This window comes from Dipodomys ordii, unplaced genomic scaffold, assembly GCF_000151885.1.
Source record: "Dipodomys ordii isolate 6190 unplaced genomic scaffold, Dord_2.0 Scaffold6, whole genome shotgun sequence".
Lineage (NCBI taxonomy): Eukaryota > Metazoa > Chordata > Mammalia > Rodentia > Heteromyidae > Dipodomys > Dipodomys ordii.
In genome coordinates, this window is record NW_012267222.1 from 10,108,166 (window position 1) to 10,133,738 (window position 25,573).

Here is a 25,573-nt window from a genome sequence, read left to right on the forward strand (position 1 = left end):
CTCACGGTCTTTCCTGCCCGGGCTGGCTTTGAACCATGATCCTCAGATCTCAGCCTCCTGAGTAGCTAGGATTACAGGCATGAGCCACCAGCGCCTGGCTACAAATTTCTTTTAACCAGTCAATCATCCTTACAACTGTCCACCACCCACATTCCCCATTGGCCAGCCACTCCTTTCCTATTGGCTGATCTTCCACATGTCCCGCCCACTGGCCAGCCATCACCTTCCAGTTGGCAACAACCCTGAGCTGGACAGCCCCTTCCAACTCACCCTGGAAAGTGTGTTTTAAACCCACAGAGGTCAATGCCACAGCTGCTGCCTTACTCACCCCGGGTCCGGGTCACAGCCATGACCATGATAGGGACCCCAACCCCAGAAGCCAGGACCCAGATGCAAATGTTGATCAGTTTAGCCTTGGCGGGCGTACGGAAGTCCAGTGCCTTGACAGGATGGCAGACAGCGATGTAGCGGTCCACACTCATCATAGTGAGTGTGAAGATGCTGGTGAACATATTGTAGTAGTCGATGGAGAGCACGGCTTTGCACAGCAGCTCCCCGAAGGGCCAGGTCTCCATCAGGTACTTGGCGCTCTGGAAGGGCAGCGTGCTGGTGGCCAGTGCATCAGCCAAGGCCAGGTTGAAGATGTAGATGTTGGTGGCCGTCTTCAACTTAGTGTACCTGAAAGGAAATGCACCAGCAATGATCCCTTTGCAGATTTCCCTGTCCATGAAACTCAGGAAGGTGAAGTAAGCTGCCCAAGGTCACGCTACGTAAAGGTCAGGGGCACAGGTAGAGGTAGAACCTGTTGCCATCTGATTTGGCATCTCTCTTTCCCATCACAGAAGATGAGAGAGAATCTTTCTTGTGGGTGACTTTGGCAGGAAGTATTTTAGGAAAAATCCCCTTTTTTTTTTTGTATTGGTACTGGGGTTTGAACTCAGGACTTAAGTGCTGTCCTTTAGCTTTTTCCACTCAAGGCTGGGGCTCTACCACTTGAGCCACACCTCCACTTCTGGCTTTGGGTAATTAATTGTGGGATAAGAGTCTCATGGATTTTCCTGGCTTAGCTGATTTTGAACCGAGCTCCTCAGATCTCAGCCTCCTGAGTAGCTAGGATAACTGTGAGCCACTGACACCCGGCCAGTACTGAGCTTTAAACTCAAGACTTTCTCAAGTGATTCTTTTTTTGTTGTTGTTGGTCATGGGGCCAGAATGCTGGGCCTGGGCACTGTCCCTCAGCTCTTCAGCTCAACGTGAGTGCTCTACCACTTGAGTCACAGTGCTACTTCTGGCTTTTTCTGCTTATGTGGTGCTGAGGAATCGAACCCAGGGCTTCATGGATGCAAGGCAAGCACTCTACTAACTGAGCCACCTTCCCAGCCCCTCAAATGATTCTTATGAACTCAAGTTTATTCAGTCTCAGAGACAGAAGGAAACCGATGCCCAGAAAAGCAGCATATACTTACCCAAGGTCACACAGCAAAAGCCTCTAAGCCAAGATGAAAACTGATTCCCAGCATGCTCCATTCTACCCCAAGGCAGGGTAGCACACACTATGTGTCCTCTACCTACTCTTTTAGGCTCCCTCTGATTCCACTCTGTTTTTGAAGGACAGAACAAACATCTGCTGCTTTAAGCTATTCCTTCATGGTGTATAATGCCTTTTGTTTTTGCTTAAAACACACACACACACACACACACACACACACACACACACACACACACAAGGTCTCACTCATTGTCCTCTAGGACTAGCATCTGTCCTCCTAAAATAGCTTCTATTTGCCGTGGGGCTGGGGAAGCAAAAAGTTTTGCTGGGAGACAGCAGAATCCCAAGTGTGGGGAAGTGTCTTCGCCGGGGCTGGGGTGGCAGCTGTGTGGGAGGCGGTCTCAAAGCCCGCAGCTGACTCGTGTAATTTCGCTGCTCTTACGCAGAACAATTTAAGGCTGTTCTTTGCCTTCTATTTTGATTTGTGAAAGTTCCATTCCAGTGGGGGGCTGGGATACTGGGGGTGAGAGCTGGGCCAGGCAAGGCCAAGGGGCCCAGCACTGACTACACCAGACAGAGCCCAGGACACACCCTCTTCTCTCCCTCTCTTTTTCTCTTCTTTCTTCTCTCTCTCCCTCCTTCCTCTCTCCCTTTCTCCAACCAGCTATTTTTTTTTTTTTCAGTCATGGGGCTTGAACTCTGGGTCTGGGCGCTGTCCCTCAGCTCTTCAGCTCAAGGTGAGCGCTCTACCACTTGAGCCACAGCGCCACTTCGGGTCTTCTGGTGGTTAATTGGAGATAAGAGTCTCATGGACTTTCTTGCCCAGGCTGGCTTTGAACTGTGATCCTCAGATCTCAGCCTACGGAGTAGCTAGGATTACAGGCGTGAGTCCCAGATTGCTGATGACCTTCTTGACCTCTCTTTTCTCCTTGGTCTTCTGCTCTCAACCTCCAGTGTCTCCCACACCTAAAGTTCCCTCCCTTCTCCACAAACCAGCTCAGACCACCTCTGGACCCCAGCTCTCCTCACCTTCCCTGCTACACATTGATCTCTTGGTTGGCCTTTAGACCTGAGAAGCCTGCCCTGCCTCAGGGCCTCGGGACTGGCCGGCTCACCTTCACTTCATTGGTTTATGCCCTCATTTTAGTGGAACACATCCTTTAGAGACTTTCTGAGAAAGGAAATATAGGAGGCAAAGAAACTATCCCTTTGTCTGAAAATGCCTTTATTTCATCCTCACTTCTGATTTCTGTCTTCGTGTGTGTGTGTTGGTCCTGTGGCTTAAACTCAGGAGACCTGGATGCTATCCCTGAATTTTTGTGCTACCATGTTGCACTCTACAGCTACAGCTCTACTTCCGGCTTTTTGGTGGTCAACTGGAGATGAGTCCCATGAACATTTCTGCCTTGAGCTGGCTTCAAACAGCGATCCTCAGATCTCAGCTTCTCAGTAGCTAGGATTACAAGCATGAGCCACCAGGGCTCAGCTTCACTTCTGATGTCTTTGATACAGAATAGCAGGGGGAGAGGGACTCGGGATGTGGCTCAGTGATAGAGCACTTACCTAGCACATGTAAGGCCCTGGATTCAATCCTCAGTACTCTTTAAAAAAAAAAAAGAGCTGGGTGCCAGTGGCTCATGCCTATAATCCTAGCCACTCAGGAGGTGAGATCTGAGGATGTAGTTCAAAGCCAGCCAGGAAAGGAAAGTCATGAGACTTTTATCTCCAAACAACTACTAGAAAACTGGAAGTAGCACAGTTGCTCAAGTGGTAGTGCACTCCCCTTGAGCTGAACAGCTTAGGGACAGCACCCAAGCCCTGAGTTCAAGCCCACAACTGACAAAAAAAAAAAAAGGGAGGAAATAATTTCCATCAGAATTTTGAAAGCAAGGAACTGGCCTTCTAGCTTCCAGTGTAACCAGTGAAATACCTAAAACCATGCTCTTTCCTGATGGTTGTCTATCTTCCTCCCCCAAAACTCTCAGGATCTTCTCTTTATCCTTGGTAGTTGGATATTTTGTGATAATGACTTTAGAGGTGACTCATTTGTTCTTTTGTAGGTTTTGTTTTTTTTTTTGGTGGGGGGGGGGTCAGTCATGGGGCTTAAACTCAGGGCCTGGTCACTGTCCCTGAGCTTTTTTTTTTTTTTGGGTCCGGTCGTGGGGCCTGAACTCTGGGCCTGGGTGCTATCTCTCAGCTCTTCAGCTCAAGGTTAGGACTCTACCACTTGAGCCACAGTGCCACTTCCGGCTTTTTTCTTTTTGCTTATGTGGTGCTGAGGAATCGAACCCAGGGCCTCAGGCATTCAAGGCAAGCACTCTACCACTGAGCCACCATCCCAGCCCCTCCCTGAGCTCTTTTGTTCAAGACTTGAGCCACAGTTCCACTTCCAACCTTTTACTACTCTCTCTATGGACAACCTCTATGGTCAATTTTCTGGTGGTCAATTGGAGATGAGTCTCACAGACTTTCCTGCCTGGGCTGGATTTGGACCACAATCCTCAGATCTCAGCCTCCTGGATAGCTAGGATTACAGATGTGAGCCACCAGCACCTGGCTGATTCTTTCATTTGTATTGTTTACTCTCAGTCTAAAGATTGGTGTCCTTCAGTATAAAAATTTCTCACATAATTCTTCTATTAATTTCCTTCCCTCTAGTTTTCCTGGCATCCCTGGAAAATCCATTAGGTAGATATGAAGCTCCCTATATTGACCCTCCAATTTTCTTATATTGCCTTTTTGTTACAAACTCTGGGGAATTTCCTTTTCATTATCTTTCAATCCTTCTATTGACTTTTTAAAAATTATTTAGACTCTTGTATTTTGTTTTCCCAGTGCACATTCCCCTCCTCTCACTCTTCTGTAATATGCCATTCACAGCATCTTAGTTCATGAACACAATATCTTTCCTTAATTCTCAGAGGACACTAATAACTTCTGTATTTTCTTTGGCTGTGCACACTGTCTCCTTGCTGGAAGTATCTTGGCTTGATTATTTATCTGCTTTGGCCTCTCTCTGTCATCCTGCAGATTCCCTTCAAATATTTACTATGGTGTGACTGAGGATGTTTCTCCTCCTGCCTGAGCTGTACCTCCAGCTGTCAGGACTCTGGCTGCAGAGCTGGGAAGGGGTTTGGGACTCCCCCATTTTCCATTTGGTGATTGGCTCTAGTCCTGTGTTGGCTGGACAGGAGCCCACACTTTCTTTAGGTTGTTAACATCTCTAGCAGAAAAAAAGCTTGTTTTTTGTTTTTTTAATAGCAGAGGGGTGGTCAGCTGGCTGTGCAAGGGGTAAATATGGGGGCCTAAGGCTCCTACTGCTCTCTCTGCGGACCATCAACCTCCTACTCCTGTGTTCAGTCCATACCTCACCCCTGCTCAGCTTATTACTCTAACTCTCTGCCAACTGCTTCTCATCTTCTTTGAAGAAGATAAACAGGAATAAGAGGTGAAGGGATGTTGGGCATGGTGGTGCACATCTGTACTCCCAGATACTCAGGAAGTGGGAAGTAGGAAGATCATAGTTCAAGGATGGGCTAGGAAAAGTCAGTATTAAGACACTCTTTCAAACACCAAACTAAAGACAAATGGATTGGGAACATGGCTCAAATGACGGAGCATTTGCCTGGTAAGTTTGGGGCCGAATTCATTCCCTAGTACTGCAAAAGAAAAAATAAGGGAAGGAAAGGAAGAGGAGAGAGGGGGAGAGCTGGGATTTAATGCTGGCAATCTAGTGTCAAGACCTGGTAACCACTTTGCTATTTTGCCCTTCAATACCAGCTACCTTCCCCTTCCCCCCACCTCTATCTCTCATAGTACAAAAGGCAAGGAACATGAAATTATTATAAACTGAGGTCTGTCAGCTGCATCCAACTATTATTAACTGGTCACCTGATTTGTGCCAGGCATTGATAAGAATGATGACAATAGCCCAGGATGGTGAAATATGCCTGTAATCCCAGCATTCTGGAGGCTGAGGCGGGAGGATCATGAGTTTGAGGCCAAGCTGGGTTAATAATGAGACCCTGTCTCAAAACAATTTTTTTTTGTTGGTTGTGGGGCTTGAACTCTGGCCTGGGTGCTGTCCCTGAGGTCTTCAGCTCAAGGCGAATGCTCTACCACTTGAGCCACAGAGCCATTTTCATATTTTTTTTTCCTGGTTGTTAATTGGAGATAAGAGTCTCACAGACATTCCTGCCGGGACTGACTTTGAACCTCCATCCTCAGATTTCAGCCTCCTGAGTAGGATTATAGGTGTGAATCACCAGCGCCCACTGTCAAAATTTTTAAGGCTACCAAGCACATACAAAGATACTCTGTACCACTAATCATTAGAGAAATACAAATCAAAACCACCATGAGACATCATTTCACACATTGTATTACAAAAAACAAAACAAAACAAAGTAAGTGCTGGCAAGAGTGTGGGAGAGAAACAGGAATTCTTGCCTGGTGTGGTGGGAATGTAAAATAGTGCAGCCACTCTGGAAATAGCACAGCCATTCTTCAAAATAACTGCAAGTCTCAAGCTTCAGGGCCATCAATATAGAGGACAGCCCTTTTATCCCTCCCCCACTTATTTTTCTGCCTTTCCTCTCTTTAAAGGTTCAATGATCACCCATAGGGAAGGGTGCTAAGGTTGTAGCTCGGGCACAGACGCCACCCTGCCTAGCATGCACAAGGCGCTGCATTCATTCCAAGAGCTGCAAAAAAGTAAATAGATGAATAAATAAATAATCATCACCTACTAGACAGGACTCAGAGGGTAAGGCTGGAAAAACTCTGACTGAATGGCTATCGACTCTGTAATGCTCTTAGGAAATCCTTGCTTTTTCTCAAAGTCCAGATGCCCATTAGCTCATCTTCAATTATGCAGCTGCTGGGACCCTTGCTCCCAACCATCCATCTCAGCCCTCTTCCTTCCTTTATTTAAAATACTGAGGGGCCCAGCATCTTCGTCCCAAGCTCTAAATCCATTCCCTCTTCTGTCCTGCCAGCCCCTTGCAAGAACAACTTCCTCTTCTTCCTCTCCTCTTCCTCCTGTCCCTTCCTCTTCCTCCTTCTCTCCCTTCCTCCTCCTCTTCTTCCTCTTCCTTTTCTTCCTCTTCTCTTGCTGGTACCAAGGGTTTGAACTCAGGGCCTCTTTACCTCGTTTGACTTTCTTGCTCATGTCTGGAGCCCTACCACTTGAGCCATATCTCCAGTCCAGCATTTTGCTGGTTACTAGGAGATAGAGTCTCTTGGACTTTCCTGCCTGGGCTGGCTTTGGACCATGATCCTTAGGTTTCAGCCTCCTGAGTAGCTAGGATTCCAGGGGTGAGCTAGCAGGCCCGTGTCTCTACCTCTTTCAGTGTGATGGAGACTGGGGATGCTGTGTGACATCCCCCACTCAGCCTCCCAGCCAGGCCCAGGGTCACATCCAGCCAACAATCTCAGCCGAGCACCCTCTGGCAGACTGGCAAGCAGGCTCCTCGGGGCATTCTTCCTCCCAGCAAACCCAAAGTGGTTAAAGTGACTGAAGTCCTGATTCCAGAAGCCTAGAGGAAGTTCACTACATTCCCTCCATTTCACAAGGCGTCAGTGGGAATGGCCGTTCATTTTCCTTCTATTCCCAGAGTATCTTGGCTTCCTTAAGCCAGGCAAAGCAGTTCCTGGCTTAGCTCATTTCATCTTCACTGCAACTTTGAGTTAAGGCCATCCTGCTGCTGGGCTTGGTGGAGCATGCCTTTAATCCCAGAGTTTGGAAGACAAAAGCAGGATGATCACAACTGGAAGGCTAACCTGAGCTACAGAGTGAAATCTTTTTTTCAAAAATAAAAACATTAAAAAAAATTTTTTTAAGTGAGAGCTAGTCAGGCATTGGTGGCTCACGCCTGTAATCCTAGCTACTCAGGATGCTGAGATCTGAGGATCGCAGTTCAAAGCTAGCCTGGGCAGGAAAGTCCATGAGACTCATCTCCAATTAACCACTAGAAAACCAGAAGTGGTTCTGTGGCTCAAGTGGTAGAGCGTTTACCTTGAGCCGAAGAGCTCAGGAACAGCACGCAGGCCCAGAGTTCAAGCCCCCCACCCCCCCAAAAAAGTGAGAGCTTACACTTAGCTACTCAGGAGGCTGAGATGTGAGGATCAGAAGCCGCCCGAGCAGGAAAATTTGTGAGGCTCATACCTCCAGTTAACAGCAAAAAGCCAGAAGTAGAGCAGTGGCTCCAGTGATAGAGCCCCAGCCCTGAGCAAAAAAGTGAGAGCATGAGGCTCTGAGTTCAAGCCCCAATACTAGTACAAAAGTAAACTAATTAATTAAAATTAAAAAACCAAAACCAAACCCACCCTACTACAGAGAGGAGCTACAGAGACACTCAAGACACATAGCTCAGAAGCAAGTGACAGGATTCACACTCAGATCTGTCTGGTTGCTAGAGCTCAAGCTCAAAACCACTCAGGTTATGGCTCTAATGTTCACTGTTCTCTGCCATTCATGTTGTTTCCTGCCTGAGATTTTTCCAACATTGGCCCTGGTGAGGGCCCCAAGCTACAGGACAGTTCTGAGCTGGTCTAGAGGTGGGTTTGCTCTATAGATTTCCACAACTGTTCACATGTTCCCAGACTCTGCATCGGCCCAGATATTTGAAGACAATCTGTTCGCTGCTCAGGTGTGGCCCAGAAGAAACACAAACATCAGAACAGTGTCACCAACTGTGAGGTGCCCAGCTCAGCTCAGAACAAAACATCTGCCTCTGTCCAACACAGACAGATAATCGCTGTGTGCTAGGGTTTCCCCGGCATGATTTATGAGCTCTTTACACCTGTGTCTGGTCTTGCTTCAAATAGATACTAAACATTTGTTGGACACTTACTGTGAGCCAGCCACTAGAACAAGCATTTTATGTTATTTAATCCTCTCAGCACCCCATAGGGTATAGGGCTCAAATCAGGACATCTCCTCCCACCCCACCCCTCTCCTTTCCTCTCCTAACTTCATCCTGGACCCCGGTGCCCAGACCCCGCTAGCTCTGAATCTAATGACTCTAATGACTCAGCCCTGCGGGTGTCAGGCTAATGTTCTCTCAGACCATTTATCCAAGGGAACTCATTTGTTTTTAACTAAATAGAGGTGTGATTTGTTTTGCCTTTCTTTTCTTCTTCTTCCTCTTCTTCCTCCTCCTCCTCTAGCTTCTTCTTGCTGTTCCCTAAAGTACGGTCAAGGGTTCCCTAAAGTAAGGTCAAGGAACCTAAAATCAAGTCTGATGGACCAGGTGGCACCTCAGGTTCCAAACTGAACAAAATGACTCCAACTTGAATCAAACTCTTTTAGGCCTCAACCAAGTCCAGTGTAGCTCAGACAACAAGGAATCATTTCACAAAGAAAGTTTTAAAGACCAGTTATGCTACTCAGGAGGCTGAGATCTGAGGATCACGGTTCAAAGTCAATCAGGCAGAAAGCCCATGAGATTCTTTTTTGCTGTTGTTGGTGGTGGTGGTGTGTTGGTTGTGGGGCTTGAACTCTGGGCCTGGGCACTGTCCCTGAGCTCTAGAGCTCAAGGTAAGTGCTCTACTACTTGCGCCACAGGGCCACTTCCAGTTTTCTGGTGGTTCCTTGGAGATAAGAGTCTCACAGACTTTCCTGCCTGGGTGGGCTTTGAACTGTGATTCTCAGCTCTCAGCCTCCTGAGTAGCTAGGATTTATAGGTGTGAGCCACCGGTGCCCAGTCATGAGACTCTAATCTCCAATTAACCACCAGAAAAATGTAAGTGGCACTGTGGCTCAAGTGGTAGAGCGCTCACCTTGAGCTGAAGAGCTCAGGGACAGTGCCCAGACCCAGAGTTCTAGCCCCACGACTGACCAAAAACAAAACAAAAAAACCCACAGTTAATTTCACCTGCATACTCACCCTACTCAGGAGGCTGAGTTTAAGGATACCAAGAAGAGCCTAGGCCTTAGCCAGGAATTCTGGAGCTTGGACAGGGCCTGCTCTGTCCGTCTGGTCTATCTCCCTGTACCTTTCTTTGGGCCTGCTCTGTCCGTCTGGTCTATCTCCCTGTACCTTTCTTTGAGCCATAGCTCCTAGGAGGACAACTTGGAGAAGCAGAAAGAAGTCAGGAGAATCTATTCTCTTTGACTGTGTATGATTGTCTTTACCCCTCTGGCCTCAGTCTCCCCATCTATACAGTGAGAGGAGAGATTTGGTTTTATTGCGATCAGAGCCTCTTCCAGTGCTAAGATGTGACACAGAGCTCTCAGCCACCCCTGCCACACCCGAAGCCCAAAGTCAAGCTATGGGCCAGGCTGCTCGCCCTCCAAAGGCCTCCAGAGGCCCCGCCTCTGGCAGCTTCAGCAGGTTCCAGGTGGTCTTTAGTTTGTTCCTGCATCCGGGTGACCACTGCTTCCTCCTTCCGATTACTTCCTCCTCCCCTTTCCCCACCCTCCCCCTCCTCCCCCACCCTCTTCTTTCTCCTTGTGTCTCATACAGTTACACTTGTCATGTTTAGTTTGGACCCATCCAGGTAATCCAGGTGAGCTCACCTTGGTATCCCTAACTTCAACAAAAAAAAAAAACAAACAACAAAAAAAACCCTACATCTTTTCTCTTCATGTACTCTCTGGGTGAAAGTGACCAGAGAGGTGTGTTCTATTTAATTAGTGGCGTGGCTAGCTGATGCTCATGGCTGGGACATTTCCACAACAGGTGAGGTCCAAGCCCCCACATAGGCTAGGCCCACAGATGGGGCCATTGTCAATGTTGGATAGACCCATGCATGGGACCATCGGCACCCCAGCCAATAGCCTGTACCATCCAGTGCTGACATGTGTCTGGCACATTCCACTGAATTCCACCATATCCACTCAGTAAAGGTGTCTGGTGTGGGCTGAGAAGGTGGCTTAGTGTTACAGTGCTTGCCTAGCATGCATGAAGCTATGGGTTCCATTCCTCAGTACTATATAAACAACAACAACAAAAAGCCGGAAGTGGTGCTGTGGCTCAAGTGGTCGAGTGCTAGCCTTACTAGCCTTGAGTCAAAGAAGCTCAGGGACAGAGTCTAGGCCCTGAGTTAAAGCCTCACAACTGGCCCAAAAAACCCAAAAACAACTTAGAGGTTGTTAATGCAGGCCAGTTTCCCTGCTTAGTGGCATAGGTGTGTTCACTCACTTGCTGAATCTACACAAGTGCACAGATAAATAAGCATCCTTTTCACCATTTTTCAGATGATAACGTTGAGCCTCAGCCAGGGGCTGAGTAGCAGAATACAGCAGGGCTTGGGTAGGTCCTAAAGATTCCAGACTCTACACTCCTAACCATGAACCCCATCTTCTCACAGTACATCAAATTCAATTCCTTTGTTTTACAAATGAAGGACCAGAGGCTGGGTTAATGCAGGGATCACAAAGGCTCTGCCCACTTCAGGGAGCAAATCGCTTAAACAAAGCAAGTGCCATCCTCCGGAGTCCAGCTGGGGCTCCCTCTATTTGCAGACAAAGGGTGATTGTTCTCCACAGGGGCAAAACAAGCCCGGCTGGGTAGCAAAGGCTGCAAGTGGTGTCCCTGCCCGCCATTTAACAGGAGTGGCAAGTGGCCAGAAATTAATTAGCTGTCTCTGCTTTGGCAACAACTGAGGAAGGAAAGTAGTTAATTATAAGAGAACCCACGGAGCCTGTCACAGGAGAAGATTAAGAAAGGGCTAGAGCCAGGCACCTGTAATCCTAGCTACTCAGGAGGCTGAGCTCTGAGGATCGCAGTGCAAAGCCAGCCGGGCAGCAAAGTCCATGAGACTCCTATCTCCAATAAACCACTAGAAAACTAGAAGTGGCACTGTGGTTCAAGTAGTAGAGCGCTCACCTTGAGCTGAAGAGTGCAGGAATAGCACCCAAGCCGAGAGTTCAAGCCCCATGACCGACCGGAAAAAAAAAGGGGGGAGGCTAGAGCCCAGGGCCAATGGGTCAAGCCTATAATCCTAGATACTCAGGAGGCTGAGATCTGAGGATCATGGTTCGAAGCCAACCCATGCTGAGAAGTCCCTGTGAGACCTTTTTTTTTTTTTTTTTGCAGTTCCTGGGGCTTGAACTCAGGACCTGGGTACTGTCCCTGAGACTCTTTGTGCTCAAGGCTAGCGCTCTACCACTTGAGCCACAGTGCCACTTCCGGCTTTTTTCTTTTTGCTTATGTGGTGCTGAGGAATCGAATCCAGGGCCTCAGGCATGCAAGGCAAGCGCTCTACCACTGAGCCACCTTCCCAGCCCTTCTGTGAGACTCTTCTCTCCAATTAACCACCAGAAAACCGGAAGTGGCACTGTGGCTCAGAGAGGTAGACCACTAGCCTTGAGCAAAAGAGCCTGGACCCTGAGTTCAAGCCCCACAACTGAAAAAAACGGGGGGGGGGCGGGCTACATGGAAATATAGGGTCCTTGAGTGGAACACGAACGGGGAGGTAGCCAAGTCACAATCAGCTAGCTCACTTCAGGTCAAGAGGCGCAACACCCTCGGGAGTTCCCTCCATCACCTGGCCCTGCTTCTTTCTGGATGCCCTAATCACCCCACAAGAACAGCATCCCTTAAGTGGGGCACATTAGTGCCCGGGTTCCTGGAACCAGGGCAGGGCCTTCCAAAAAACTGCTTCTGACAAACCACCTGAGCATCAGAGCCGCAGCTGGGTTCTCCTACTCCCCACCCCCAAGAAGTGGCAAGACAGAGATGAGGAACGTATTTGATGGGGGGGGAGTGGAGGGGAGAGACTGGGAGGGAATGAAGGGGAAAGGAGGGAAGAAAGGGACTCTGCCACTTCCCACCCATGACTGGCAAGTGGATGATCTCTGAATCTCGGTTTCCTCATCTAACACATGGAGAGAAATATGGCTCCATCTCACCAAGTTGGGAGTCAGATGGGCCTAGCCACAGGAAGTTGTTACAGTGCAGCAGACGGGCCACCTGCACAGAACCTTGAGAAAGCACAGCAGTTCCAGCTTGGGGTTAATTTGGATCAAGTCCATATGCCAGGCTTTGCTGGGAAGCGCTTTCTCAGCTGGCTTGACAAGGCCTGGACAGGCAGAAGGGGTGCCTCATGGCTGCCTGCCCCGTCTAATAGGGCAGCTCCCCTTGCTCCCCCAGGGAAAAATGGAAAATCACCAGATGTGGGTCCTTCCAGCCCTCAGGAAGGACAGGCTTTGGTAACCAAGAGAAGCGGATGGTCCTCATGGGCCTGGCAGGGGCATGTGGTCTGGCCAGGGGCAGCAGCTTCTCTCTTGGCTTCATCCCTGCCCCTGGATCCCAAGTGCTGGGCAAACAGCCTAAGGCCTCATTAGCCATAGCTTGCTGTTCGAGGCCAAGGCCCAGGGCATAGATGCCTCATCCCCCTTTATCTGTGCGCTCAAAAATTCTCTTCCTCAGCAACAAGCCCACAGCTTCCTCTCCTCCAGGTCTCCCTCTGCACAGCACAGCCCCGCTACCCTCCCCCGTGCCTGTCTCACTTTCCTTCACCACCTGTGGCTGGTCTTGTGTCAACTGGTCCACCAGGGCAGGGACTGTCTGGGTAGCTGCTGTGTCCACAGCACACAGAGATGTGTCCATTCTCTCAGAGGAGCTGCATAGCGGATGTTCTCATGGCCCATGACACAGGCATCTTCTGCTGCCCTCGGATGAGAAAACAGGCTTGGTTTGCTGAGCCTGAGACCCGGATTTGAATCCTAGTCTGTGTGCCTGAGCCGATGGGGCTGCCTCTCCAGCTGCTGGCCCGCCCTAGGGAATGTGTGGCGCTGAGTCTGGAAGGGAGCATCAGTGGCCCGCAGCTGGGCTGTCCTGGGCAGGAAACCACTGCTCACTTGTCACGATGTTCCCAGACACTACTGTTTCGACCCACCCTTTGGTGCCTGGATAATATCACTAACTCCAAGGACACAAAACCTCTTCAGGCCTGTTTCCTCTTTTGTGTGTATTTGAATGCCAGTGGGCCTTGTACTTGTGCTCAAGGCTGGCCCTCTACCACTTGAGCTATCTTCAATGTAGAGGACTTCAGGCTTTCGGCTGGTTCATTGGAGATATGAGTCGCTTGGATTTTTCTGCCTGGGCTGGCTTGGAACCAAGACCTTCAAATCCCAGCCTCTTGAGTAGCTAGGACTACAGTGTGAGCTACTAGTTCCTGGCTGTTCATCATTTGTAAATGAGAAGAGCCAAACCTGACAATAGGGATAACCAAAAACAAGGGGGAAAGTTCCAAGTATAAGCTCTGGGCTCAGAATGATACTCTTCTGATTTCAATCTAACCTTGAAACTTTGGACATGTGATGTCATTTCTCTACGCCTCACATTTCTTCAGCTACAAAATGGGACCAATGATACCTCTTCTGTGGGCTGCCTGAGATTTTAATTTGCTTTTTATTTATTTATTCATTTATTTTGCCAATACCAGGGATTGAACCCAGGGCCTTGCACTCTTGGTCAGCTTGCTTGCTTATGGCTACTATTTGAATCACACTTCTAACCCAGCATTTAGCTGATTAATTGAAGGTGGAGTCTTGAGGTTTCCTGCCTGGGCTGACTTCCATACAAACACCTCTGATGTCAGCCTCCTGAGTAGCTAAGATTACAGGTGTGAGCCACCAGTGCCTGACTATGGGAATATAGATATAGATACAGAGACAGATAGGTAGGCAGACAGATAGATAGAGGTGTTCTTGGCACAAATATATATGCAATCAGGTGTTTCTAAATAGGTCACCCTCCATGATTCAAAGCACTATGCTTGTGACAGGTCAGTTCTGTACAGCAACAGATTCACCTCTCCCTGTGCAGACTTCTTTGAACAGGGCTTTTTTTTATTTTTATTTTTATTTTTTTTTAACCTCACAAGACTTTGAAGTTTGTTCCACTTGTCAAGAAAGACTAGGAAAGCTATAGAGGACAGATTCTTTCTGAACACACCCTTTCCAGCCAGAGACAAAGCCGCTGATTTCTGCAGCTGTGCTGGGAGCTATAAATCAGGAGAACACAGCCAGACACCCAATCCCACCCCACACCCCTCAACTCTAGCCTGCACGATGACAAATTGCTAATTTAAGCCAGGCTTTTGGTTCTACCCTGCGATTATCCTTCTTCCTGTACATGTTATGATATTCTGAGTATCCAATTTGATTTTGAGGTCCCAGGGACTTTAGTTAATAAAATCATGCCTTGCCCTGGCCCAGCCCCTGCCCCTCAAAGTCCAGACATCTGGCAGCTGGGGAGTGTGTAATTCTGAGACCAGAGCATCTGAGATTCATTCTTTTAGTCTCAGCGGCTAAGAGTAGCCTGTTATTCTTCTCATCTAATCTCCCCCTGCCCCCACCCCCAGTCCTGGGGCTTAAACTCAGGGCCTAGGCTCTGTCCCTGAGACTTTGTCCTCAAGGCAAGCACTCTACCACTTGAGCCACAGTGCCACTGCTGGCTTTTTCTGAGTAGTTTATTGGAGATAAAAGTCTCAAGACAGCCGGCGCTGGTGGCTCACGCCTGTAATCCTAGCTACTCAGGAGGCTGAGATCTGAGGATCACGGTTCAAAGCCAGCCCAGGCAGGAAAGTCCGTGATACTCCTATCTCCAATAAACCACCAGAAAACCGGAAGTGGTGCTGTAGCTCAAGTGGTAGAGCGCTCACCTTGAGCTGAAGAGCTGAGGGACAGCGCCCAGGCCCAGAGTTCAAGCCCCACGACCGACAAAAAAAAAAAAGTCTCATGGACTTTTCTACCTGGGCTGGCTTCAAACAACAATCCTCAGACCTCAGTCTATCTAAGGAGCTATAGGTGTGAGCCACTGGCACCCAGATCATTTCATTTTTTGTTGTTGTTTTTTATTTTTGTCAGTCATGGGGTTTGAACTCTGGGCTTGGGCGCTGTCCCTCAGCAATTCAGCTCAAGGTGAGAGCTCTACCACTTGAGCCACAACACCACTTCTGGTTTTCTGACTGGCTTATTGGAGATAAGAGTCTCATGGACTTTTCCTGCCCAGGCTGGCTTTGAACCGTGATCCTCAGATGTCAGCCTCCTGAGTAGCTAGGATTACAGGCGTGAGCCACTGGCGCCCAGCTTCATCTCATCTTTTGTCATCTGAATCTCTAGCACCAAACTTCTACCCAGGGATTTTCCAACATCTGCTTGCATCCTTTCAGTGAAGGAAAGCTCACTACATCACACAGCAGCCTGGGCCTTCTTGGAGAGCTTTGACTGTGGAGCAATTCTTCTGGAAAGAATACAAGGTGTGCACAAACATATGCACTCAAAGGTATTTCCAACAGCATTGCTTCCATTGGCATGATAATAGGAATAAAATCTCCCCCCCAAAGAAGGAATATACTCCTATAATGGAGCTATTAACAATCCTGGTGGGTTTGTGTGTGTGTGTGTGTGTGTGCTGGTCCTGGGGCTTGAACTCAGGACCTGGGTCCCTGAGCCTTTTTGCTCAAGGCTAGAGCTCTACATTTGAGCAACAACTCTACTGGCTTTTTGATGGTTAATTTGAGTTTAAAAGTCTCATAGACTTTCCTACCTGGGTGGCTTCAAACTGTGATCCTCAGATTTCAGCCTCCTGAAGAGCTAGGATTACAAGCATGAGCTACTGACACTGATGCTTTAAAGAATGAGAACATATTCCTGGTATAAATGAAAAGGTATTTTACAGGGAGATGTGATGGCACATTTCTATAATCACAGATTCGGCATGCTGAGCCAAGAGAATTGGATGTTACAGGCCAGAAGACCCTACAAAGAAAAAGAGAGACACAGACAGACAGATACACTGTGTTCCTAATTTCACTAAGTATTCCTAAATTTATTAAAACAAATCTGTAAGCTGGGCATGGGTGGCTCACACCTATAATTCTAGCTACTTAGAAGACTAAGATCTGAGGATAGTGATTCAAAGGCAGCCTTGGCAGAAAGTCCACGAGACTCCAACTAACCAGCAAGAAAAACTGGATTAGATGGGGCTGGGAAGGTGGCTCAGTGGTAGAGCGCTTGCCTTGCATGCCTGAGGCCCTGGGTTCGATTCCTCAGCACCACATAAGCAAAAAGCTGGAAGTGGCGCTGTGGCTCAAGTGGTAGAGCGCTAGCCTTGAGCTGAAGAGCTGAGGGACAGCGCCCAGGCCCAGAGTTCAGGCCTCACGACCAGATCCAAAAAAAAAAAAAAAACTGGATTAGAAACATGGCTCAAGGAAGCGGCTCTGTGGCTCAACCTGTAGAGCGCTCGCCTTGAGCTGAAGAGCACAGGGACAGCGCCCAAGGCCAGAGTTCAAGCCCCATGACCGACAAAAAAAAAGAAAGAAACATGGCTCAAGTGGTGGAGCACTAGCCATGAGTGAAAAAGTCAAGCAAGAGAGTATGAGTCCCTGAGTACCAGATACCAGCATACACACACACACAAAAAGTATGTGTGGGGCTGAGAATGTGGCTTAGTGGTAAAGTACTTGCCTAGCATACATGAAGCCCTGGGTTGGATTCCTATTCCTAAGTACCTCATAAATAGAAAAAGCTGGAAGTGGTGCTGTGGCTCATTGGTAGAGTGCTAGCCTTAAACAAAAAGAAGCTCAGGGACAGTGTCTAGGCCATGAGTTCAAGCTCCAGAACCAGCCAAAAAAAAAAAAGTGTGTGTGTGTGTCTATGTGTGTGTGTGTACAAGTGTGTGTTTGTATGTGTGCGTGTGCGCATGCGCAGGAAAGGAGATGAGAAGGAAATGTATCAAAATGGCAAAGCATTTCCCTGAAGCAAGATTATGGGTAATATCTGCTTTTGCTTACACTTATCCATATGTTCTAAAATAACTACGTTGTTTCCTCTATTGTAAAAGAAAATTTCTAATATTGAGCTGATAAAATTTCCCTGTAGCATCTACCTAATAATTCTAGCTTCTCTGGGGCTCCATATGTTGATTGAGTGAGGAAGAAGCAAGCCTCCACCCTCTTCTAAACAATCATAGAAAATGTTTATGGGTGACTTAGCAAATGCCCGGTTCTATGCGGAGTCCTTCCATCCTTCCTGGCACAACCATGGCCTCCTCATAGTCAGCCCATTTCAAGATGAGAAAACCGAAGATCAGAGTGTTCAAGCCCAGCCTCATAGGAAATGCCCCAGTTAGGCCCATGATTCCAGGTCAGTTTGGCTTCAGTGCCCAGGCTCTCAGATGTTCTGTTTTTTTTGGGTTTTTTGGGGGGGGTCCAGGCGTGGGGCCTGAACTCTGGGCCTGGGCACTGTCCCTGAGCTCTTCAGCTCAAAGCTAGCGCTCTACCACTTGAGCCACAGCACCACTTCTGGCTTTTTTCTTTTTGCTTATGTGGTGCTGAGGAATCGAACCCAGAGCCTCAAGCATGCAAGGCAAGCGCTCTACCAGTGAGCCACCTTCCCAGCCCCTCTCAGATGTTTTTACCCCACACAGAAACCTCAGCAATTTTTGTACCCTCACAGCCTCGTTCCTGTAATTGCAGCTACTTAGGAGGCTGAGATCTGAGGATAACAGGAAAGTATGTGAACTCTTATCTCCAATTAACTACGAAGAAGAAGCAGGAGGAGGAGAAGGAAGAAGACAAGGAGGAGGAGGAGGACAACGTGGAGGAAGGGGAAGAGGAAGAGGAGGAGGAGGAGGAGCTGGAAGTGAAGTTATTGGCTCAAGCGGTAGAGTGCTAGCCTTGAGCCAATAAGCTAAGGGACAGCACCCAGACCCTAAATCCAAGCCTCACTTCCAGTACCAAAAAAAAAAGTCAATGAGAGAGAGATTTGCAGAGCGTAATCTGCCTCTTCCCTGCCCTCTACCCTGTTTCCCACTTTTCTTCCTGGACAACCTCTGTTCTGGCCTCTGTTCTCATCTAATGGCCGGCAAGGACAAAGTGGATGTTCATGGGTTTAACACTCAAAGAGACCTGGGTTTGATCTCCCACTCTGCCCTTCTCGCAGCGACAGGCACCTGAGTCGCCCATGCCTGTCTTTGGGTCAGAACAAATCCCCACTGTAGGCTTGCGACGCAGCTCACAAAAGCCACTGACCTGCAGCAGAGGCTCAGCGCCACAGGGACTCCTCGGACTTATCCCAGGGGTCTGTGAGTCACATACACTCTCCAGGGAATGAGCCCGAGTCCTAGGAAGCCATAGACTCCAGAGGCCAGGAGGTGCGGCAGAAAGAGCCAGCGATTGCCACAACCTGGTCCAGGGCCACAAGCTCACAACACTCTGAGCCAGCCGCTCTGGTTCCCCATATCCCGATCTCTCCCCCTCCAACCCACCTTCATACCGACGTCATCGTCTTGAACCTCATTCTGTTCTCTGGCCCGTGACCTAAAAGCTCCTTCATTTCCCAGACAGGCGACCAAGGACTGGTTCAACCTTAGATCTCCCACCCTGATGGCAGCTGGAGCCTCAGGATGGCCCCTGACCCCAATTCAGCCACACCAGCTTGTCTAAGGCCTTTCCCAAGCCCCACTGAACTCATCCTTCTACTTACCTGGGACCAGTCCATGGCGTCTCCTTGGGAATTTTGGGACACAATGATCACAGGCTCCCAAGCTCCACGTAGCTCTGCCCATAGCAGGAGCTCTGAACAAACAGCCCCTACCTCTCCATAGGGCCAACTGCAGCTCCTCCTGGACCGCTCAGCCCAGCACTGGCCTCCTCTGGATGGAATCCCCACCCCCACCCCAGGAAGCTGTGCTTGACCCTGGAGCTGTAACTCACCAGGGGATCCTGCAGCACTGTGTGGGCTTGTATGGGAGATGGGGCAGCAGGAGCTGAGGCTGGACCAGCAAGTGCTTGTTAACTACCTCAGTGTGCGACCCCCACATGTCTAGGATAGGGACTAATGTGGAAAATGTAATCAGGCCTCAGCAGCCTCCCATTCTACCCCCATGTAGTCACAGTTGAGAACCTACTATGTGCTAGGCACTAGCTATGTACTATGCTACAAGCATAGTACATGCATGCTTGCATGACTATTGACTTTGCAATGACTTATCATGATCATTTCATGGTGTGTGTGTGTGTGTATGTGCACGCACACGCAGGTACTAAGGCTTGAACTCAGGGCATTATGCTCTGGCTTAGCCTTTTCTGCTCATGGCTAATACTCTACCAATTGAGCCATACCTCCACTTCAAACTTTTTGCTAGTTAATTGAAGATAAGAGTCTCTTGGATTTATCTTCCCCGGCTAACTTCAAACCTGGATCCTCAGGCCTTAGCCTCCTGAGTAGCTAGGAATACAGGCGTGGGCCACTGGTGCTTGGCTACTCCCACTTTTTCAAATGACGAAACTAAGCTGTTTGGCCTTGTCACTATGACACAGGTCAAGTGGGATCTACCTAAGCCATATCTGTGACACTATTGGGTCATCTCACTGGACTCCTTCCTGGCCTAGGAGCCTGGGTCCTGATCCCAAGCTGGACAAGAGAGAGGATGAAGACAAAAGGGGTAAGAGGATGTGTAGGACCAACAAAAACTAGACAGGGACTTAGTACTCTCAATTCAGCAAAGTGGACACGTGAGCATCTTTCCCAGAAGCCCCTGGTACCTGGGCAGAAGACAGAGGCAACAACAGGCTCCTTCATTCACCCATGGGGCGCCTGTCTCTGCACAAAGTGCCCAGCCCCACCTTGCACGGACGGGAAAATTCTACCTTAGCCAGTCTTTAGAAACAGGGTACTCATGGGCGATGAAGACACTAAGGCATGTGCAAAGCAGCCAGCCAGCTTTCTAAATTCCTCAGTGGATGGGCTGGGAAGGTGGCTCAGTGGTAGAGCGTTTGCCTTGCATGCCTGAGGCCCTGGGTTCGATTCCTCAGCACCACAAAAGAAAAAAGCCGGAAGTGGCGCTGTGGCTAGCACTAGCCTTGAACTGAAGAGCTGAGGGACAACGCCCAGGCTGAGTTCAGGCCCCACGACCGGACCCAAAAATAAATGAAATAAATAAATTCCTCAGTGGGTGGCAGAGCAGCACTTGACAAGAAGAGCCGGAAGACACAGAGAGGACATGAAGGGTCAAAGAAAGTCTGACCAATTCACATCGGGGGAGGGCTGGCACTAGCTGGAAAGCAGAGGATGCTGGGAATGATGGGTCTGGAGCGGCAGAGGCAGGGAAAGATACAAAACAGGTAAGGCAGCTAGGAAAGGGATGCCCCTGTTCTCCTGCCTGGCTTTGGGGGCGGCAAACAGGAAGCTCCAGGCCATGTGGAGGGAAAAGGAGATCAAGGATTTGCTAAGGGCTGGGAATGTGGCTTAATGGTAGACTGGCATGCATGAAGCCCTGGGTTCGATTCCTCAGTACCACATAAACAGAAAAAGCCGGAAGTGGTGCTGTGGCTCAAGTGGTGGAGTGCTAGCCTCGAGCAAAAAGAAGCTCAGGGACAGTGCCCAGGCCCTGAGTTCAAGCCCCAGGACTGGAAAAAAAAAAAAAAAAAGATCTGTTAAGCCTTTGACACCCACCCTACCTCAGAGGGCTACTGATGGGAACTCTCTGAGCGGCTGGGCAGCGGAGGACCTGCGCCATGAGAGCCAGGGCACCTCCCGGCTAGCCCAGAGTCCAGGAACAGGGAGCAATGCTCTGCCTTGCGACCAGATGGCTCACGATCCACAGAAGCCTCGTTCTGGGAACACAGACTGTTTGCTTGGAGCACAGCTCCCAGAGGCACCTCGCTGGCATCCAGGATGAGTGGGCTCCTCAGGTGTGTCCGTGGACAGGGCCAGCACATGGGGGTGGAGAATGGAGAGCAGTTCGTGACCAGGCATTCTGACACTCCTGCTGCTTTTTCTCAAGGCCCCATCTGTATCACACTCCTGGGCCACAGCTTTGGACTTCCCCTCTGCAGAGGTGGCTTCGGATCTCTCCCACGCGAGACCCCCCCACTGCTACCACCAAGGCCCCGAGCTCTTTGTACAACGTCACATTTCAGCTTTTAAGAGTACAGGCTGGCACCAGTTTTCTTTTTGCCTCACTGCTACATCTCAGCATCTAGCAGAAGACATCAGTAGAACCTCCTAGAAGGAGTTTAATGGTTCTCAACCGTTGGTCTCAAAGGGCTCAGATTTCACCCTTCAATGCCCCTAAGCCTCACGCCAGCCCCAGATGCACGGCTGATATTCCCACTTTGCAGATGGGGAACTGAGCTTCACAGTAGTGGGCAGCGGGCAGCTCACCACACAGTAAGAGGCTTTACACTCACCTAAGATGCTGTGTACTAGTAGCCCGGGTCTATCACCCTAGCTACTCATGAGGCTGAGATCTGAGGATTATGGTTCAAAGCCAGCCGAGGCAGGAAAGACCGTGAGACTCTTATCTCCAATTAAGCAGCAAAAAGCCAGAAGTGGGGGTGTAACTCAAGGGGTAGAACACTAGCCTTGAGGGGAAAAACAAAAAGCTCAGGGACAGTGCCCCAGTGCTGACACGCGTGCGCGTGTGCACGCACACACACATACACACACACAGAGTTACATTTGTCTGGCTCTAAATCCCCGTCACATATCCTGCTTTTCTGCCCAGGCTCTCTCTGACACACCACGCCATTCCCCAAACTGCCTAAGCTGCGGACTGATAGGCAAAATTCATTCTATCACTGTCACTCAACCAATCCAGTGTTGTTGTTTTTATTTTAATTGGTGATGTCAGGTCCCACACGGAGTACTAGGGAGTCTCAGACAGTCACAGAGCTCGAGGAAACTTTAGGGGGAACAAGGGCTTTTCTCCATCCTGCCTCCATCCCTGTCCCCATTTCTCTTGGGACTTTTCCAGCAGAAACGGAGTTCTGGGCAAGCCTGCCTCTCAGCCCTACACTCCTCCTCCCCCGAGGATGGCAGCCTTGAATGCACAAGCTGAATGGCTAAAGGATCGTGGTCCTCAGGTCTCCCATCATGCAATGCTTTGACTGTGCCTACCCTGAGCAGCTCTGGAGCTGGATCATAATATCAGCTTTCTAGCTCTGGGTCTAGTGTTGGTTGTGATACCTGAGTATAAATCAGATCTCTCTCTCTCTGTCTCTCTCTCTCTCTCCCTCCTTCTTCCCGCCCCCCTCCCCTGCACATATTCCTCATTTTATCTGTAAAAATGGGAGATCCTAGTGTATGTCATGCGGGTTACAGGTCAGGATTAAATCATTCAACCCAGAGTCATTACACAGATGTCTGGCCAGGGAAACGTCTTAGCAAATTGGGGTGCTATGGGGTCAGCTATGTCCTTTGTGTCCATACGAACCCAAAGCCTCTCAGAGTGGACTCTGAGAGGGGAGGCCCTCCCCTCACTGTGCCAGCAGCCAGCAGCTGGGGCCCTGGAGAGAAAGCTGGAAATGGGGAACAGATGCTCAGCTTTTCCCAGATCGGAGCCCCCAAAGCTCATCTAGAGAGAACAAAACATGTGCATGCCAGGAGCCAGAACTCTCCAAGCAGCTCCTGGGCATACCTTAGGACCAGCGACTCCCTCACCTGCCCTTCCTCAATCCATATGGGATTCTTCAGGATTGCGGAATCTAGTCTCTATGTTCCCCTGACACCTCCTCACAGCCCTATTCAAGAAGGTTTTAGAATGATCCCATTATATAGAAGAAGCAGCTGAGACTCAAAGAGACTCAGGGATTTGCCCAAATCATAGAACCTGCATGAGGCAGAGCAAGGATTAATAGGTCAGCTCAACTCTAAGCCTACAGAGGGGAGAGACTGGCTCATAAAAACCAAGGTCCATGGGGCTGGGAAGGTGGCTCAGTGGTAGAGTGCTTGTCTCGCATGCATGAGGCCCTGGGTTCGATTCCTCAGCACCACATAAACAGAAAAAGCTGGAAGTGGCACTGTGGCTCAAGTGGTAGAGTGCTAGCCTTGAGCTGAAGAGCTGAGGGACAGTACCCAGGCCTAGAGTCAAGTCTCATGACCAACAAAACAAACAAACAAAAAACAAAGGTTCATCCTTCTGGGCTTGGGAGAGTGGGCATGCATCACACAGGGAACTCCTAAGTCTATCCTTCCTTCCTTCCCTCCTTCCTTCCTTCCTTTCTTTTCTTGCCAGTCCTGAGGCTTGGACTCAGGGAATGGGCACTGTCCTGAGCTTCTCTGGCTGAAGGCTAGCACTCTACCACTTGAGCCACAGAATCACTTCTGGCTTCATGCATGCTAGGGAAGCACTCTACCCCTAAGCCACCTTTCCAACCCTCCTCCATTGTTTCTAGGCAAACAAGATTTCCCTGGAGCAACAATCGCACACTCCAACCACCACCACCACATTCTGCCCTACAGACACCCCTCTCTTTCGAGTTAAGGAGATTGGCTCTCTATTCTCAACAGGGAAATGAGCCAGGTGTGACGGGTGCAGCGGAACTGGAGCCTGCTCCTCATCGTAAGTCCAATGGCCAAAGTTGGAAGTCCACAACACTAGCCTGAGTCTATGATCTGCCCGCTGCCTTGTCTGCTGATACCATTCCACAGCCCAGAGAAGTCTAGGACAATATCCTCAGTCAACCAGTATGGGAGATCATCTCCAATTACCAGCAAACGCCAGGGCTATTTTGGAGAGGTCTTGAGGGGAATGTGTATTTAGACTGGCCTCAAACTCACTCTAGCCCTGGCTGGCCTCAAATTCTCATTTCTTCTGCCTCTGCCTCCCTCACGCTCAGATCACAACAGCTACCAAATCATCCTTATTGAACAACAAGAGTTTCTCTGCAGGTATCTAAGCTGATGGGGCTGAGTCAGGAAGGCACAAGCAAGCTGGCAATGTTTTAGACTGAGATACCAGCACTGGCCACAGATGCAAGAAGAGACCTTTGCTCACCAGGCAGAAAGCCCACGTTTACTCAGCTCCTGCCCAAATGAACCACCATTTCCTTTGGTAGCTTCCATCTTTTGGCTAGGAGAGAGAGAGTTTGGAAGGAAGATACAGACCTGTCTCATTTGCATCTAGAGTTCCTGACTAAATGGTCTGTCTGGGGAAGGGAGCAACTGCTAGCCCATTGCCACTGCCTACTGTATTCAGGAGCCCCCTGGCTCTCCACTAGCAAACACCACAGCACAAAGGTACCCAAAGCCTGCCACGCTGGATGTACACCTCCTCTTGGGGTTTCCGGTGTTTGACAAGAAATAACATGGTCAGACTATCATATACACATATAGAATTACACACTGACAGTTTGGGACAAACACTATCACAGCAATCCCAAAACGATGGTGACTGGCAATGATGGCTCATCTTGGTAATCCTAGCTACTCAGGAGGCTACGGTGGGAGAAACACAGTTTAAAGCCAGCCAGGACAGGAAAGTCCATGAGACTCTTATTTCCAATCAACCATCAGAAAGGCCAAAGTGGAGCTGTGGCTCAAGTGATAGAGTGCCAACCTTGGGCAAAAAAAAAAGCTAAGGGAGAGTGCCCAGTCCATGAGTTCAAGCCCCAATACTGGCTGACACACACATGACCAAATGTGACCTGCTAAGCGTCCCCACAGCACAGTGCGGATGTGACACAGTGCTCCTGTCCCCACAGCCTGCACAGTGCTCACACTCAGAGGGCTCCTCCAAGGGCCCCAGGTACCCTGAAGCTTCTTCACCCACCCTGAGGCCCACTCACCTGTCCTGTCACAAACAATCACCCACACGCAAACTGTGACAGACACACAAACTGTTGCCAAACTGTCCCATATCCCACAGCCAGGGGATGCCAATGCTATTTAGTTGGGCTAGTGCAAGTGCATGTGTGTCACACACACACACACTCAAGACACACATCCACACATCTCAATGGAAGTGGCCTCCCCGCAGGGCCCCTGAGACCCGGCAGGAAATGCAAAGGCCCGGGGAATGGGGGATCGTCTGGGGTCCAGGTCCCAAATCTATGGTCTCCCCAGCCGCTCCCCGCCCCCCTCTGCCCCCGGGGCCGCGGACTCACCGGACGATGCCAAACATGACCAGCACGTTGCCCAGCAGACCCACGGCGCACACGGCCGAGTAGAGCGCGGTGATGGCGACAGCCAGGGCGAGGGAAGAGGCGCTCCGTGCGCCCGGGGGCCCCGACGCATTGGCGCCCACGCTGGGGAAGGCGCTGGGATCGGCGTCGGAGATGTTGGCGAAGACCAGGGGCTGAGGCTCGGCGCCGGCGGAGGGGGCCGGTTCCATGGCGGCCCGG

At 49.7% G+C, this 25,573-nt stretch overlaps 1 protein-coding gene across 1 annotated transcript in view; it reads right to left on the bottom strand.

Annotated features, from left to right (window-relative positions):
* The window catches only part of Oprd1 (opioid receptor, delta 1), a 30,970-nt gene extending 5,403 nt beyond the window's left edge, over positions 1 to 25,567 (bottom strand). Inside the window, exons 1-2 of the mRNA XM_013032147.1 lie at positions 25,337 to 25,567; positions 329 to 678 (exon numbers count right to left, since the gene is read on the bottom strand). Of these exons, the coding sequence (XP_012887601.1) occupies positions 329 to 678; positions 25,337 to 25,563 (577 nt within the window). The 5' untranslated portion in view covers positions 25,564 to 25,567. The remainder of the gene's footprint in view (positions 1 to 328; positions 679 to 25,336) is intronic.
* Between the last annotated feature and the right edge of the window lie 6 nt (positions 25,568 to 25,573).